Source organism: Drosophila erecta, unplaced genomic scaffold (assembly GCF_003286155.1).
Source record: "Drosophila erecta strain 14021-0224.00,06,07 unplaced genomic scaffold, DereRS2 tig00000246-arrow-arrow-pilon, whole genome shotgun sequence".
NCBI lineage: Eukaryota > Metazoa > Arthropoda > Insecta > Diptera > Drosophilidae > Drosophila > Drosophila erecta.
Genome location: NW_020825214.1, coordinates 967892 through 984236, shown reverse-complemented (window position 1 = coordinate 984236; position 16345 = coordinate 967892). Strand labels below are relative to the sequence as shown.

The 16345-nt window shown below is 36.7% G+C and overlaps 1 protein-coding gene and 2 long non-coding RNA genes across 4 annotated transcripts; 1 reads left to right on the top strand and 2 right to left on the bottom strand.

The window, feature by feature from the left end:
- The first annotated feature begins 4959 nt into the window (after window positions 1–4959).
- Window positions 4960–6375, top strand: LOC113564615. Its single transcript, XR_003408136.1, has 4 exons — window positions 4960–5327; window positions 5614–5719; window positions 5780–5952; window positions 6112–6375. It is a non-coding gene; the product is annotated as an uncharacterized LOC113564615 (long non-coding RNA).
- A 738-nt stretch (window positions 6376–7113) lies between these two features.
- On the bottom strand, window positions 7114–7939 carry LOC6548605 (ribonuclease kappa). The gene is made up of 3 exons (XM_001973868.3): window positions 7722–7939; window positions 7537–7656; window positions 7114–7472 (listed from the first exon to the last, which is right to left on the bottom strand). Exons 1-3 carry the CDS (start codon window positions 7788–7790, stop codon window positions 7374–7376), a joined length of 288 nt encoding a protein of 95 aa, XP_001973904.1. The 5' UTR covers window positions 7791–7939; the 3' UTR covers window positions 7114–7373.
- A 2110-nt stretch (window positions 7940–10049) lies between these two features.
- Window positions 10050–11067, bottom strand: LOC113564614. Of its 2 annotated transcripts, none has more exons than XR_003408134.1 (3): window positions 10612–11067; window positions 10357–10526; window positions 10050–10298 (listed from the first exon to the last, which is right to left on the bottom strand). It is a non-coding gene; the product is annotated as an uncharacterized LOC113564614 (long non-coding RNA). The 2 variants fall into 2 exon arrangements; XR_003408135.1 differs by having other exon boundaries at window positions 10357–10523.
- Window positions 11068–16345: the final 5278 nt, after the last annotated feature.

Genomic DNA, 16345 nt, shown 5'->3' with positions numbered 1-16345 from the left:
AACTGAGAACTATAAGCTTGATTACTAGTGCCCGGTGCATTATTGTTTTGGTTTCGCTGGAAAGCACCCTGGGAGTTGTGGTGGTTATTACCTTGTGTGGTGTAATGAAAGCGGTTACCCTGGCGACGGTTTTCCGAATTGTAAGATTTTTCTTCTACATTTTTATTAAAGCTCGTAACGAACCAGGCTCGTTCATTGCAAGACTCCGCCCGTTGAGCCACGGCTAATGCTGATGGCAAATCTTTGAGCGCAGCTGAGAGAATCACATATTTATGTCATAAGACAACAAAGTCTTACTAATAATAAGAGTTGGCTTTTTCTCAATCTCTTTATAAAAGGTCATTAGGGGGAGTTCTCCCTGACGCATAGTAACCATTTCCTGCTGGGTTACCTCGATTGGAGTTTGTTCTGCATATGCGCGGTCCATTCTAGCTATTATAGCATCGAAATTTAGTACTGTATTATGTGACGTAAGCATTACTCCCGCGGGACCTATTACCTTGTTACGTATGATTCCTACGGCCTGATAGGTTCTAGAACTACCCAAAAATGGTTTGTAGATTTCGTAGGCGTTAACTGCTGCGGCTCGCCATGCGACATACTCATCTTGTTTGCCGTCAAAAACTGGTATTGACTTCACCAAGTCTAGTGGTTCATTACAAGGGATAGCTACGTTGTTTTGTATTTGCTCGTATACTACTAAGCGTACACCCTCATTTATTCTCTGCCTATTTTCAACCTCTTTAAGCTTGTCTGAGAATATTTTTTGTTGGTGCTCTAGTGCGCCATTTACGGCCGCTTCCATGAGCCTAATTACATATTTATTACTAATGGTACCTAAAGATTTCGCCTGTTCTTGTGTTGGTGTTGCCTCTTGCCCGAGGTTGATTTTGGAATTCCTGATCGTTAACCTTTTTTACTTTGTCCATTAAGTTTTTTAAATCTATATCGTCGTCGGTCTCAGTACCGTCAATGTAACCCCCTTGCTGTTTACTGTTTCTTATGTCTTTATAGCTCTGTATTAAGTCCTCGTAACTGTCGTTGTTTTCGTTACTGTTTCTATACATCGGGGGGCAATGATACGTTCATTTAAGTGATAGACAAAATTTAAGTGATTTTTTAACTTTAGCAAATTATTTAAGCGATGCCGGGTTTTCATAACTGGGTCGATTATAACAAAATAACTAAATATTATATTTGAAAGTTTCTCTTTTTTGAAAGTTTTCCGCTGGCTCGAATTCCGAACTACAAATACATCATAATGGCTTTAAACTGTACACGCTCTAATTCTAATTAATTATAACTCTACACCCATTTAAATTTAGTACGTTATCCACGGCAACATATTTGAAAGCTATCGATCGCATTGTAAGTTTTAATGGCAAGAAATGTCCTTATACTGCAGGCACAATTTAACATAGTCTGCGTACATAAATACCCGCGAATATTTTATTACCGAAGGAGTCGTTAATAAATAAAGTAAAAAGAATGAATACAAGAAAGAGAATGTTTAAAGAGGACCCGTTGCGTCCTGGCATTCAAAAATTTTAAAATCAAATTTAGAAGATCAACAGTTGAACCTAATAATTCAAGTTACCTAACCAAAAAGGAATGAATAACAGAGACAAATGTCTTATTAATGTAAGTGTAGATGACATCTGTGGAGATTATCATTGAAACACTGTATTACGAAGGATGTTAGCTTCAAAAGGTTAATGGTTGGTGATCTGCGTTTCATACAACCGTGCTGACAAGGTGATATACAAAGATGCTGCAAATGAGGAGTGATAACATTTAAATATATTATTTCTTGTAACACTGAGCCATAAGGACGTTAAAAAGTTTGGACTTTACATTTCTTAACTCAACTCTTTATTAAACCAAGAAGGTTTGTTGGAGATAAACGGATAGGACATCGAAACTCAAGAGTTAAACAATTATTTGATTGCGGTATACAAAATAATTATGGCATACGCCATTATGTTGCGGGAATATTGATCGGACCAATTAAAGCCAGAAATAAAATTGTACAGCCTTAGAAAGTTTGCCTTGCGAAAACAATGAATTCGTTTGGTTGATTTCTCTTTTATTACTCTATCTGTGTCGATTGTCACATCATAAGTTGGATGATATGGATTTTCAGGGTGAGTAAGAAACGCACTCTGGACAGAAACACACATTCAGGTTTTGTTACAAGACATAGATTCAAAAATCGACCAAGAGAGTTTCGAATATAATTAACTTCCGACAACGATAAGTCGAGCAAGCCTTCAATAAGGTCGTGACGAGCTACAGGAAGAAGGACATTCGATTTTTCTTCTGTGGGCCGCGTAGTACCAGGTATATTAAAATCACCTAGAACTACCAATTGGTCCCTATCGGACAGCTTATTTGAGACAGGGTGAATAGCGGACACTTATATTAATACACTACACTTACATTAATAAGACATTTGTCTCTGTTATTCATTCCTTTTTGGTTAGGTAACTTGAATTATTAGGTTTCACTGTTGATCTTCTAAATTTGATTTTAAAATTTTTGAATGCCAGGACGCAACGGGTCCTCTTTAAACATTCTCTTTCTTGTATTCATTCTTTTTACTTTATTTATTAACGACTCCTTCGGTAATAAAATATTCGCGGGTATTTATGTACGCAGACTATGTTAAATTGTGCCTGCAGTATAAGGACATTTCTTGCCATTAAAACTTACAATGCGATCGATAGCTTTCAAATATGTTGCCGTGGATAACGTACTAAATTTAAATGGGTGTAGAGTTATAATTAATTAGAATTAGAGCGTGTACAGTTTAAAGCCATTATGATGTATTTGTAGTTCGGAATGGCTTCAACTTCCATGCCGCGATACGACTAATTCGAGCCAGCGGAAAACTTTCAAAAAAGAGAAACTTTCAAATATAATATTTAATATTTATAATATAAAACTTAATGGACAAAGTAAAAAAGGTTAACGATCAGGAATTCCAAAATCAACCTCGGGCAAGAGGCAACACCAACACAAGAACAGGCGAAATCTTTAGGTACCATTAGTAATAAATATGTAATTAGGCTCATGGAAGCGGCCGTAAATGGCGCACTAGAGCACCAACAAAAAATATTCTCAGACAAGCTTAAAGAGGTTGAAAATAGGCAGAGAATAAATGAGGGTGTACGCTTAGTAGTATACGAGCAAATACAAAACAACGTAGCTATCCCTTGTAATGAACCACTAGACTTGGTGAAGTCAATACCAGTTTTTGACGGCAAACAAGATGAGTATGTCGCATGGCGAGCCGCAGCAGTTAACGCCTACGAAATCTACAAACCATTTTTGGGTAGTTCTAGAACCTATCAGGCCGTAGGAATCATACGTAACAAGGTAATAGGTCCCGCGGGAGTAATGCTTACGTCACATAATACAGTACTAAATTTCGATGCTATAATAGCTAGAATGGACCGCGCATATGCAGAACAAACTCCAATCGAGGTAACCCAGCAGCAAATGGTTACTATGCGTCAGGGAGAACTCCCCCTAATGACCTTTTATAAAGAGATTGAGAAAAAGCCAACTCTTATTATTAGTAAGACTTTGTTGTCTTATGACATAAATATGTGATTCTCTCAGCTGCGCTCAAAGATTTGCCATCAGCATTAGCCGTGGCTCAACGGGCGGAGTCTTGCAATGAACGAGCCTGGTTCGTTGCGAGCTTTAATAAAAATGTAGAAGAAAAATCTTACAATTCGGAAAACCGTCGCCAGGGTAACCGCTTTCATTACACCACACAAGGTAATAACCACCACAACTCCCAGGGTGCTTTCCAGCGAAACCAAAACAATAATGCACCGGGCACTAGTAATCAAGCTTATAGTTCTCAGTTTTCTAAAAACCTAGGAAGTAAAGGCCAAACGCAACAGAGCAATGAATCAAATAATCCTCGAAAAGGCTATGCGCAAAATCTAAGCCCTGAACCAATGGACGTCGATCCCACATCACGTTCTAAATTCAGGGGCGAGCAGACAGCTCACAGTCGTCAACGGTTGAACTATACGACTCAAGAGCAGTCAAATGACCAGGAGTATAGGGTAAAGTCATCCTACGAAACAGCGGAAATCGAGGCAGATAACACATCCGATTCCGAAGCATCTAATTTTTTAGGGGAACGTCCCTGCTCCCCTACATAATTCGGGCCGGGAATTAGGTAACTGTTGTAAAATTTTACATTATTTAGCCTTAGAAAGGTTGCCTTACAAAACCAATCAATTCGTTTGGTTGAGTTCTCTGATTTCTCTTTTAGTACGGTACCTTTGTCGATTGTCACTTTGGAGTTGAAGTGTTGAAAATGGATCTTCAGGTTGAGTAAAAGAAGCTACTCTGGACAGAAACACATTTTCAGGACTTGTCGTCGTATATAAAGAGATAAAGATATTCAATTTTTGTTTTATGGACCACGTAGTGCCAGGTATATTATAATCACCTAAAACTACCAATTGGTGGTCCCTATCGGACAGCTTATTTGAGACGGCATAGATAGCGGACAAATGATTTAGATGAATTCTACGTTACGGGACTCATCAAAAAATTACGGGAATACACCTCCCCGCCTGGGGGGACAATCGTGCTTGAATATTGTGTACACACCTGGGTAAACTTCAAAGTTAAGTATCTCTGGCGACAATTAGTTAGCTTGCTACACAAGCCTCTTGTACAAGACTAGATGTTAGTTTTCTGAAGAGGATAAAGTATGGCCCTGTTTTTTGATCTTAACTTCGAACTCTTTTCTGCCAAAAATCAACAGTACATATGGTCAAAAACAGCTCATTAGGGGCAGATATCTTGAAAGATGAAATGTCCCTAGCGTAGGAAAACTTACATTCTTTCACTTTTATGTTGTCGGCTTTTGTTTTGACTTGTATATAAAACAATACATCAGATGATGTTTAATCAGGGGAAAGCCGAGAAACGAACATTTTTTTTTAGTAGAACCTATGCAGCCTACCCCCAGCGGCTTTCTTGCGCTTTGGCAATTCCTCTAATAGCTTAAGGCTATTAATCTGCCAATCTATCGTGGAAAGGAGATTATCAACTCGACGAAAACAATCTGTAGCCACGCCAAAACTGCTAGTCCTTTCAAGCCACCTTAAGTTTGGATCATAATCGATTTCATCCTGTTGCCCCTAGGCAAGCATCATAACAGTACATTACATTACATAACAGTACTTTTACATTAGGGCCCTTAGCTAGGTCATCACTTGTTTGGTCGGTAAAACCAGCGCACTTAGAGTGCACCATTTTATCACACAACCAGCAAGTCATTTTTGGCTGATCAGGTAATTACAAAGAAACAAAATTAATATTATACTTGCAAGCTAGCAAGAGCGCAGTTAGCACGATTAGAACTTTGGATTTTGTGTGGGTGAGAGAGGGAGAGCGGGGCACAGTGTAGTTTACATATGTGTATACAAAAACAACACCAAACAAGCAGTAAACAGATTACAAAGACAAAAAAACAAAAGGTTTAATTGCCTTGTTTGAAATAGTGCACAAATTAAAACAAAGTTTATGTGAATAAAATAGATTTATTAAAGAATTTATTAAAAGCTTTATTTATTAAAGGCTTTGTCAAAAGCAAAAATAAATTCACCAACACAAGCTTCGGAACGGATAGTGCTAACCCGAACGCTCGCCAGAAATCGATCCCAAAGTACGCAGCTTGTCCCAGGTAAGGACCAGGTAGAACAATATTGTAGACTAGAAGTACTTCATTTCCCATAAATTGCAGGCAAATCCAAGCCAGGCGCCGTTCTCACCACCGAGAAGAAAGACTGAACCGTGGCACCTAGTGCTTCCACGAGCTTCCCTCGCTTTCTGAAATTAGCCGCAATCCGCTCATTTGATGTTCCGTGAAAATTCGATTTCATACCTCCAATTAGCGTCGCCTCCTTTTTTCCGCTGGTAAGAATATAAGCTTAGACTTTTCTTAACTGGGTGAATTCCTTCCGCTCTCGAATTGCCCAGTCGACCGCACTCGGGCCACTTTTGTGACGTGTCTGGTCGTCCACAGCGATATTGACATGCACCTTATTCACCTGCATATTGTTTTGCTGTATCCAGGAAACCGAATCGGATCTTGTCCCTCAATACCTGCCAAAGTCCGGACTCCTGCGATGGGCGGTAGATGTGCGCCATTTGAGCAAGGACTGCGGTTAATCCTGAACTTGCGGCTTACCCATTTCCTCGATTATGGTTTTAAAATCAATATTGCTTGGCGACCGGTGTTCTTGACATTCTATGCTTTTCATGCTTTTATGCTTTCAAACTATCTATGCTTTTCAAACAAATTTTGACTAAATAGAATAAATAAGAAAATATTACCTTTTTGCACTTTTTGTGGATTTTTTGAAAACGAATTTCAAAGCTGTATAGCTCTTGAAGTTCCGTATCTTTTGATTTAATATACAACAAATTTCCATAAAAATTTACGTTTTGATGTTATTAACTAACAAAAACCGCTCCAATCACCAAATCAAAGTAACTAACCATTTCTGAGTAATATATTTTGTATGATTTAAACATTATTTTAGGGTCATTCCAAAATCGTCAAAATTATATTAGCAGCTCCACGAAGTTATTAGCAAGTACTTACGTGAATTAAATGACATAAAAATATAAAATTGATCCTAGCTTAAGCCTTAATATAAGTATAGTTAAATCTAAAGTATAATCAAATGGTATACAAAGAATAAATAAAACTTTTATTTTGAAACTATTTTTTCGTTTGTTGATTGTATCAATAATCGTGTAATCATTGAATAATACTCCTAGCGTTAAAGATGAACTTGTTCAAAAAAACAGGTAAATTTAATAATAGCATTTAAAAAAGTATAACTGGAATTCAGGTCTGCTACGATTGAGAGAAATAATCATTATGGACGTTTGAAAAATCGCCAAAACGTTCCACACAATTTTATTCAAACATTTAAATACCGTTCTTAAGGCTTTCTGTAGGAAAAATCTCTAAGAAATTATGGACAAGGGATATATTGTTTCTTTTAAGCGATTTCCCAGGTTTTCAATAAGTTGTTGAGATTGACCTCTTTAATAATATAAAAGTGATTTCATGACTGATGCGAAGGGCAGTAGCTTTATTTATCGAAATTCTTAAAAGAAGTTTCGAATACAATAACAATAAAGGAAATGAAATTAATGGATCTTTAAAAACACAAACACCACATCTCAACCCTTAATGCATTAAGCATTCTACAGTATATAAATTGAACTTTAACTTTATTACAAGAAAAACACTTCTAACAAATATATCGAAGCGAAAATTTCAATACTAGTTTTAAGTAGTTAGGTAACTACATTTCAAATTATTAGTTAGCAGTTACTCTGCTATTCATGTAGAATTGCTGGGCGGATAGCAACAAGGTCAAAACATAGATACATGCTGCAATCCAGCAATTGTAGGCATTCTGAAAGCAAATAAAAAATTACCTCAAATTAGTAAAAAAAAATAAATCCATACCGAAGACGTACCTGGTTGTATGCTCTATTTGCTGCTGCATAAAAATCTTCCAAAGAGTGGTATTCCTCTTCTAGCGGTAAGTCCTCAATAAGGGCTACACTATTTATGTAGAAGAATAGACCCATTAGAACCTTTAATATAAATATGTATATGGTTAATATTTCACTACTGACAAAATTGGAATCTTAATACTCACCAATTGGACAATACCCCAAACAGAGATAATTAGACCACAAAGAGATAGTTTAGGACCACAGATTTTCATTTTTTAAAATTTTTGTTTAACCGAATATAGAGCAAAGTTTCAGAAAGTTTTCAGCAAACTTTTCCTCAATGAATACTGTGAATTTGTCAGGTGAACATATCATGTGACCAAACATTCTGTGTGGCTGTGCACACAAAAATTTTTAATACTGTTACAAATGGAAGGTAAGCAATAAAATAAAATGCTCGTCAAGCTAGCGTCAGGGAGCCATCGGCGATTAAGGTACGATGGAAAAATAAAAATAAGCTTAGAAGAACGTAAAAAAAACATGGATGTTTATTGTATTTCTTTTTTCGTGATTTGGAACTTAATTCAATATTTTAACAATGCCGAAATGTTTAATTAATAAACATATACGACTTATGTTTATAGGCTTATGAAAGTGTATAAACTGTGAAATTAAAAAATTGATTCCCTCTGTGGGAATATTCCACTCGCAGAGCGTGTTCCAAAATGCACGTTAGACCAACTTAATGAAATTTCTTTAGGGACATTTTAGGAAAATTTGTATAAAAAAATGTATCCACAGTTTTTAAGAAAAAGGCAAAACAGTGGGACAAGTTATGATATTAAAGAGTCATTGAAATTAGGTTGAATTGAAGTACGGATCCATAAAAATTAATCAAAACTATCCACAGTTTTCCAGAATATCTGGTAATAGTGCGAGGAGCTAAAGTAATTAGAAAATTCCACCGTATTTTGTACTAATACCACAAGGAAATCGGTATCAATAACCGCTGTATTAATAACACTTCTGCGCTATCTTGAAATATGTACTATTGCGCTTACTGAGCACGTTCCAAGTTGCAAGATATCTCAATATTTTTAAAATTTTATTAACTATGAAAATTGATTCACATTTTTCGAGGAGATTGTATTTTTCTCTTTCTACACGTTTACTATTTATACAATTACAATTTTTTAAAATGCCATTATACCGAGAATTTATACAACCAATTTATGTATAAAATATTTCGAGGAATAGAGATGTGGAAGCAAATATAAATTTTTAAATCTGTAAGAAATAAATAAATAAGTAAGAAGACCAAGGAGCTCAGGATGAGGAGGAGCATCCACAGAGACAAGTCAGTTAAAACTCAAATAAATAGGAAATAAAAGAAAATGTTTTGTTAAGTGTTTATTTAATTTAAGAGGCAAGGTTATTTTGAAGTCTTTTGTCAATTAAATCGATTTTGATAACATTTAAAAAAATTAATTTTAATATACATTTAATGCATTAAATTCAGCTGCTCATTTTTAATCAAGTTGAAGCATTGCGTGTCCACATTCTAGTTATAATTGACAAATGTTGACGAATGGCCAACACCATGTTGGGTTTCAAAAAGAAGTAAGCGCCATCCTTTGACTGATGTGGTAATTTCTAATGTGGAAATATAATTAATAATGTTAATTATGTCCTCAGATCTTAATTTTTTTGCCTTTTAAACTTTTCGATATAAAGTTACCTCCATTTAAAAGAAAGTCTATTATCTATTCCGTAGAAATGATTTAGTTCAATTCTTCTTACTTATGTATATGCGACAAGATTTCAAGTGCTCTTCTCCCATCCTGTTAATAAATTTTTTCTTCCAATTTAGTAGTCTACTACTAAGACAATTTTTTATTTCACATTTCCTGTTTTAGCCTTTTAGCTTTTATAACCTTTTCCTCATCAGGATGATGATATATGTACATACAATTTCTAGTTGCATTAATACATGTTCAGTAACATGCAATGCAATATAATAAAATCAACCCTTGAATACTGAAAGAATCCCCTTGCCTTCTTATATTTGCCCAGACCCTTAATGCTGATATAACTCTAAACTAGAATCCCTGTTACCAGATAAGTGAGATATGCAATTGATTATATTATTTACAAAAAAGGAGATAGAAGAATGGTGATTACATTCAAAAACTATTCCTTTAAATTCTTAAATTTTTAAATGTTATAGAGCGTTTCTAATAAAATCCCAAAGCTCAACATTTGGCAATTTAACGGTTCTGTCAATATCAGAACACATTATTTTGGCATAATAATGACTTGTACAAAATTAAACACACATAATCCCGGTTCGCTCCGGGATTATTCTAAAACGGTCTGGATTGTGTCCAATGACCCAAGGAGAGGATTAGGAATATGGCGGGGAGCATGATTAAATGCAAATCATAGTCAATCGTAGCCATACCGACGAGCTATCAAGTTGCAGCTAAACTTAAATTTATATATATATAGCCAACTAGTAACTGAACACAGGAAAAACCACGTTCGTTGGATTGGGAGTCTTCCGGTGCAGCCTCCTTTGACTCCAGTACAATCCTGAGATAGTATTCCGTGAGGCGTCGACCGTTTGCCGTTAACACTCGTAAACTGCTACTTCTATTCCTGGCGCTGAAATTTAAAACTCAATTTTTTATTAATTACCACTTTTTTAAACTCGATCTTTGTTAATCAATCCAATGTCAAACGCGAGGCCAAATTGTAGTCGTCGTCCATATCAATGGCCGCTAAATTGGGGTCGCGAGAATTTAGTTAGTCTTACAGGGAAATACAACCCTTACTCACGTTTGGTTCGCACGACCAGTCTTATCCCTTGGAGCTCCACAAGATTAGGTGACGCTATATGTATGTATGTAAATACGTTGTAGTGCCGTCTTCCAAAGCACCACCAATTGCTTCCTAGACTTGTGGCTTTGAACTTCCCAGAAGCAGTCGACGAATAAGGGTGATTGCTGCTGATGAGGGATTGACAAGGAAATGTGAATAATGTTAGAATTAGTCGAAAATTATGTTTATGTTTATAAAAACGAGTGAACTTACCAGAATGTTTGAGTGAGTGTTCATTGTAGGGGAGATGGAGCCTTCAGTTGTCTGGCATCCTAGGTTGGGTGGGTGCGCATGGTCGGAACATATGCCCAGAAATTAGTTTTCGTCGTTTATGTAAAATTAATGCTTATTAGAGATCGAGTTGTGTAGAATTGTGAGACGTCAATAGTTATCGATAATATGTTGCGTGCTTTTTTGGCAAGGGGAAACTCCGCCTTGGGAAAAGCATGAGCTACCGGCACTGCCACAAATAAAATTAAAAGCAGTTCGTAACAATTCTGAGATTCAAGAAGGTTCGAGTCGTCCGGACCAAATGAAATCGTTGTACAAGAAGGGACGACAATATCCGGGACTATAATGACAAGGTGAAAGCAAAAGGCACATCGTGAAAACCCGCAATTCGAACCAGTAGATAGAAAGTTCCAGCAAAGACATTACAATAACAAGTTGCGTAACGGCCATACATTGGTTTTGCAGCCACTTCTTTGGTGGCGGCAATAATTGCCTAAGAATTGCATAAGAACCGAAAAATATAATTCACTTGCATGTGAGTGAGAACAGTAAGCAAAAAAGTGCTTAGACTAGAAGACGATTTTAGGTCCGAAATCAATTTTGATCTAAGAAACAATTTCGTTGTAATATGATTTAATAAAATATTATTTAAAAATTGTTGCTCTAACTATTATTATTTTTAAGAAGTTATTTTAATATTCGTTAGTTAAAATCACCGTTCGAATTAGCTACCGTTTACAACTGAACTTTACATATCAACTTTTATTGAATATAAATACGGATATATTATTAAAATTTGGAAAAATAGTAGCAAACGATGAGCTCTATGTATTTGTTAGCTTTAAAAAACGGATTAAGAGGAACTAAAGGAAGAAACAATAAATTTGGAGCGCCGTTTTACCCCCGCAAATTGCGAGGTTTTTAAAAATATCAAATTAGAATATAACAAAAACATTCAACAAAATAATATTTGCATTTGCAAAATACTGAAAATTGATAATTTACATAAAATTGAACTCTTGAGGCAGGACCAGCGCACCCAAGAATCACTAACTTCAAATATATTTTCCATGTCGCGAGCTGAATACTCTAACGACATATTTTGTAGTATAAAGTAATCTATGAAATTATTATTATGTACATTTATTGCAATGTAAGAACGACTGTGTTGCAGAGCAATGCATTAAGTGCACAATTAATAAATTGAGAGCATAAAAATCGATAAATAGAATTTATTGCAAAATTGATCTTTTGAGGCAGGACCAGCGGACATAACACTAACAAAATATGTTTTTTCACCTTGCAAGCTGAATACTCTAACAACAATTATTCTAGTATAAAGTAGTTAATGAATTTAATTAGGCATTATTATGTACAAAAATTATCATGTTAACGCAATGCAAAATTCGATCAAATATAATACAGATTTAAAGTCCATAAATTTGTAAAGTAAAGGGCATATTTTGTCAAATTTTGAATATATACGTTTGCACACGTACAGTGATCGACTGTCGCTGTAACAAAAGAGCTGCTGCAGCATGCTGGCTCTAGAGCGCTCTCTCTCTGGCTCTTGCACAAAAAGACAAAAAAAAGGACGCGTACCTACAGTAGAGAGAGAGAGAGAGATAGAGAGCGCGTGAGAGGCAGATATAATTGCTCAGCTGAGGTGCCGTAGATCATAATTGAGTTTCTTAAAGTAGTCATGTTTACAATAAATCATTTAAGATATACTGGCGCGGCCAGACCCACTAAAAACATTAAATAAACTGCCGAAAATTCTGGTAGAGATAAGGAAAAATTCTTAAGCTCCTACAGAAACGCCGTTAATCACCGCCTTTTATGCACATTTTAAACTGTAAAATCGCTAGATTAATCTTTCAAAGTCCTTGGCATTTTGTTGTCCTACAGAACTTGGGGCAAGCTTCCTTTCAGTTAAGTTGGAATCCTGTATTCCAGAACATGTCCAATTAACCTTATGTGGGGAAATACATTTAGACACTTAAACAATTGATTTTTTTTGTTTTTTAATATTTTGGCAAACAAATGGCTAATAAAAGCTAATTCTCGAAGCTGTGGAAGATATGCCTTCCAGAAGTGACTGGCGCCAAGAGCGCCGAGCGTCATATTTGCGAAACCGTCTTTTCAACATTGTGTAATTAATTCTACAGAAATTATTGAACCGATTTTCAACATCAATATTATTAAAATCTAAATATTCATAACTTCAGTATCATTGATGCCCAATTCTTTTTTAAGTTACAGATGGTTCATTAATTTCATTTAATAAATAAAGTAATCGTAATGAAGGTAAAGCAATAAATAATATTATTTTATTTTTTAGACAAAAAGCTACAATTTATTTAAAAGACGAGAAGACCCTATAAATCTTTATATTTTATTTATTTTAATTGTAAAGATTAATTTAATTTTAATAAATTAAAATATTTTATTGGGGTGATATTAAAATTTAAAAAACTTTTAATTTTTAAAAACATTAATTCAGTGATACACAAAAAATTGTTTCATATGGGCTTAAGATTTTAAAAACAACACATTTCTCCCCTTAACGTAAAAAGTATTAGTATAACAAAGACATCCAATCTTTTGATTTTTTTTCGTTTTATTCTTCCCAATTTTTATCGGTATATTAAAAACATTTTGGTAAGCCACTTCTTAAATAATCATTTTTTGTGTATTGCTTATAAAATTAATCAATGGAATATTTCATGACCTTAATTCGAAAATATTTACCATTTTCTTTTAAACTGGCACCTGTTTTTTTTTTTTGAGATAATAATACATTTTTATTTAACGTTAAGCAACCAATTAAATGGATTTAAAACGTAGGAACTAACAAAATCGTGACAAACATAACATGGAAACATAAAAGGAAGGATAAACTAACAATTTTTATTGCAATGGATTTTATATTTTGTTTTTGACTACTGGAGGAGCCCCCGCGTTCGTCGCCTCCTTGTTGTCCAAAGGTCTCCTGGATGTCGCCTCTTTAATCTGCGCCTGTACGTCGGGTTAGCCAAAGAAGCCGCTAGGTGGTTCGTGTGGGCCTGAAGCCGATCGTTGTAGCGACTTGAATGGTGATTGATCTGTTGTGAGGACAGTGAGGAGGTTGAGGTCGTTTGCAATGTCCACATTTCTTGCATACCAGGGCGCATTTGTGATCATGCGCAACGCTCGGTTTTGAACCCTTTGCACTCGCATGATGTTAGAATCGGAGGCCGTACCCCATACCTGGACGCAGTAGGTCATCGAAGGGACCACTGTGGCTCTGTAGAGCACCACTCTGTTCCTTAGGCTTAGCTGGCTCGCTGGCTTCAAAAACCAGTTGAGTTTCCTAAGCTTCCCGCGGCAAGTTGCTGCAATTTGACCCTAGGGAGGACTTTATGCCTCAGGGAAAATTGCAATGCTGGGACTTGTTTCCATTGATGGATATATTCCACCTGTTTGTCCACTCGCTATACAGGTCCAAGAATTGTTGGGTTTTCCTGGATGCCTCCAATCGACACGGCGAGTTTGCGATGAAGGCTGTGTCATCAGCATACGTTGCCAAAAGGGTACTCGGATCTCTGGGATATGGCAGGTCGGAAGTGTAGAGGGTGTATAGAACAGGACCCAGTACACTACCCTGCGGAACGCTAGCTCGACTGCATCTGATGGTAGATCTTTCACCTCTCACTTCGACCATGAATTTTCGCTCCAGCAGATACGATTTTAGGAGAAGATATTGCGCAGTTGGCAGAAGGGATTTTAGCTTAAAAAGCCATTATGCCACACACGATCAAATGCTTCCTTCACGTCTAGGAAGACTGCAGAGCTGTATTGCCCGTTTTCAAAGGCATCTAGGATATGCTGCGTTACACGATGTGCTTGTTCTGGGGTTCCATGGAGGTTCCGAAAGCCGAACTGGTGATCTGGAATGGCATCCTGAACACAACTAACTGCCATCATTCTGCTAAGAAATATTCTCTCGAATATTATAGAGAATGTGGGCAGCAAGCTTATTGGTCTGTATGACGCAACAAGGTTCTCCGGTTTGCCTGTCTTTGGTATAATCGATCTCACAGCGCACTTCCATTGTGTAGGAGAGTGGTGGATACGTAACATAGAGTTAAACAGGAGCACAAGGAAGAGTATACCCCTTTTTGGCAGAGCTTTGGCAACTCTGCTATCGATACCGTCGAATCCTGGGGCCTTACTGGGTTGCAATTTTTGTATCTGTAGACAAAGTTCATCCGGACTCACATGACGAATGGGCTCTGCAGCTGGGCATGCAGTATTAATGAATGTTAATGCTGCTTCGTCTTCGGGCTTCGCAAGGTCGAATGGCTGAAATCGTCCTTCCAATTCGTCAGCAAAAGCCAAGGAAACTTCAGCATCAGATCTGCACCAAGTGTTATAGGGATTTGCGAGGGAGCTGCCGATTTACCGATCTTGCTGCTTTATATCTTTTTCGCTCGTCATGAGGGCCTTATTTGTCGTTGCGCATCACAAATTTATAGTTTCTTTCGGCAGTCGGATTTGCTGGTACATACCAGTCGGCTGGTAATGATATCGTGATAAATTTGGTTGAAGTATCACTAATGCTACGAAATGATTACATAATTAATCATCACCTCATCATCGCTTTAAACTTTTAGAGACAGTCGAATTAGTTTCGACAGTGTGCAGCCAAAGCAGTTTGCTTGGCTGGCGTGGATAAGTTCAGCCTAAAATGTACTCATGTCGCTTGCATTATCAAAATTGTTAGATTTATTTATTTATTAATTGTTCTTTATTTATTTATTGTAAATTATTGTAAAACATTTTAGCCCGAGAAGAGTTTTATCATAATTTTGTATGCAATCCCATTCATTGCATTCAATTTTAACTTCTAGGAAGTTTTATTGAATCTCCAGTTTTGAAATGAGCTAAAAATTGTATTGTAGGAACACAATTAGAGTTAAATATTGAGCTGTGAGGTTGTTGTTTTTCCAGCACAACCCAAAGCACTGGCATTAGCAAGAGAGGCAGAGGCCAGTATTGAACGAAGTATGTTCGCGACCACATATGCCAGGGCGGTGAAGCAAAGAAATCAGAATATTGCTAACGGGACGACTGCGTCTCTAACCTACCCAAACAAAATCAATCCCCAGAACTGATGGAAATAGATCCATCGTCTTCAAAGTTTAGACATCCCTCAAACTTTGGGCAGGAAAGTAATAAACATGCCCATGATAGACCAAACTCCTCTGAGAGAAACCCTGGCCAAAAGCGCCAGAGGCTTTTTAATGTTGAGGAAGCCGCCACTGCCGAACAAGATGATGATTACAAAAACGCCGGCCGCCGCCGCTTTTAATGCAATTGAGGACGACAATGACTCATTGGACTCCAACGACCTTATACATTTTTTAGAGGAAGGTCCCGATTGCCCTTGATCGAACGATGGCTGGCAGGGAGAGTTTTAAAAATTCTCATAGATACTGGAGCGGAAAAAAATTATGTAAAGCTCCTAAAGGAGCTGAAAAACATAACTGTTGTCGACTCCCTATTCACTGTGAGTTCCACATTCACGGCTCCAGTAAAGTAAAAGAAAAGTGCTTAATGCACATATTCGGCCTAACAGCCCCATTCTTTTTACTTCACTTTGACTTGCTAACGCAGGTCGGAGCGGCATTAGATATACGCAACAACGCAATTAGGTATGGAAACAGCTAAAATA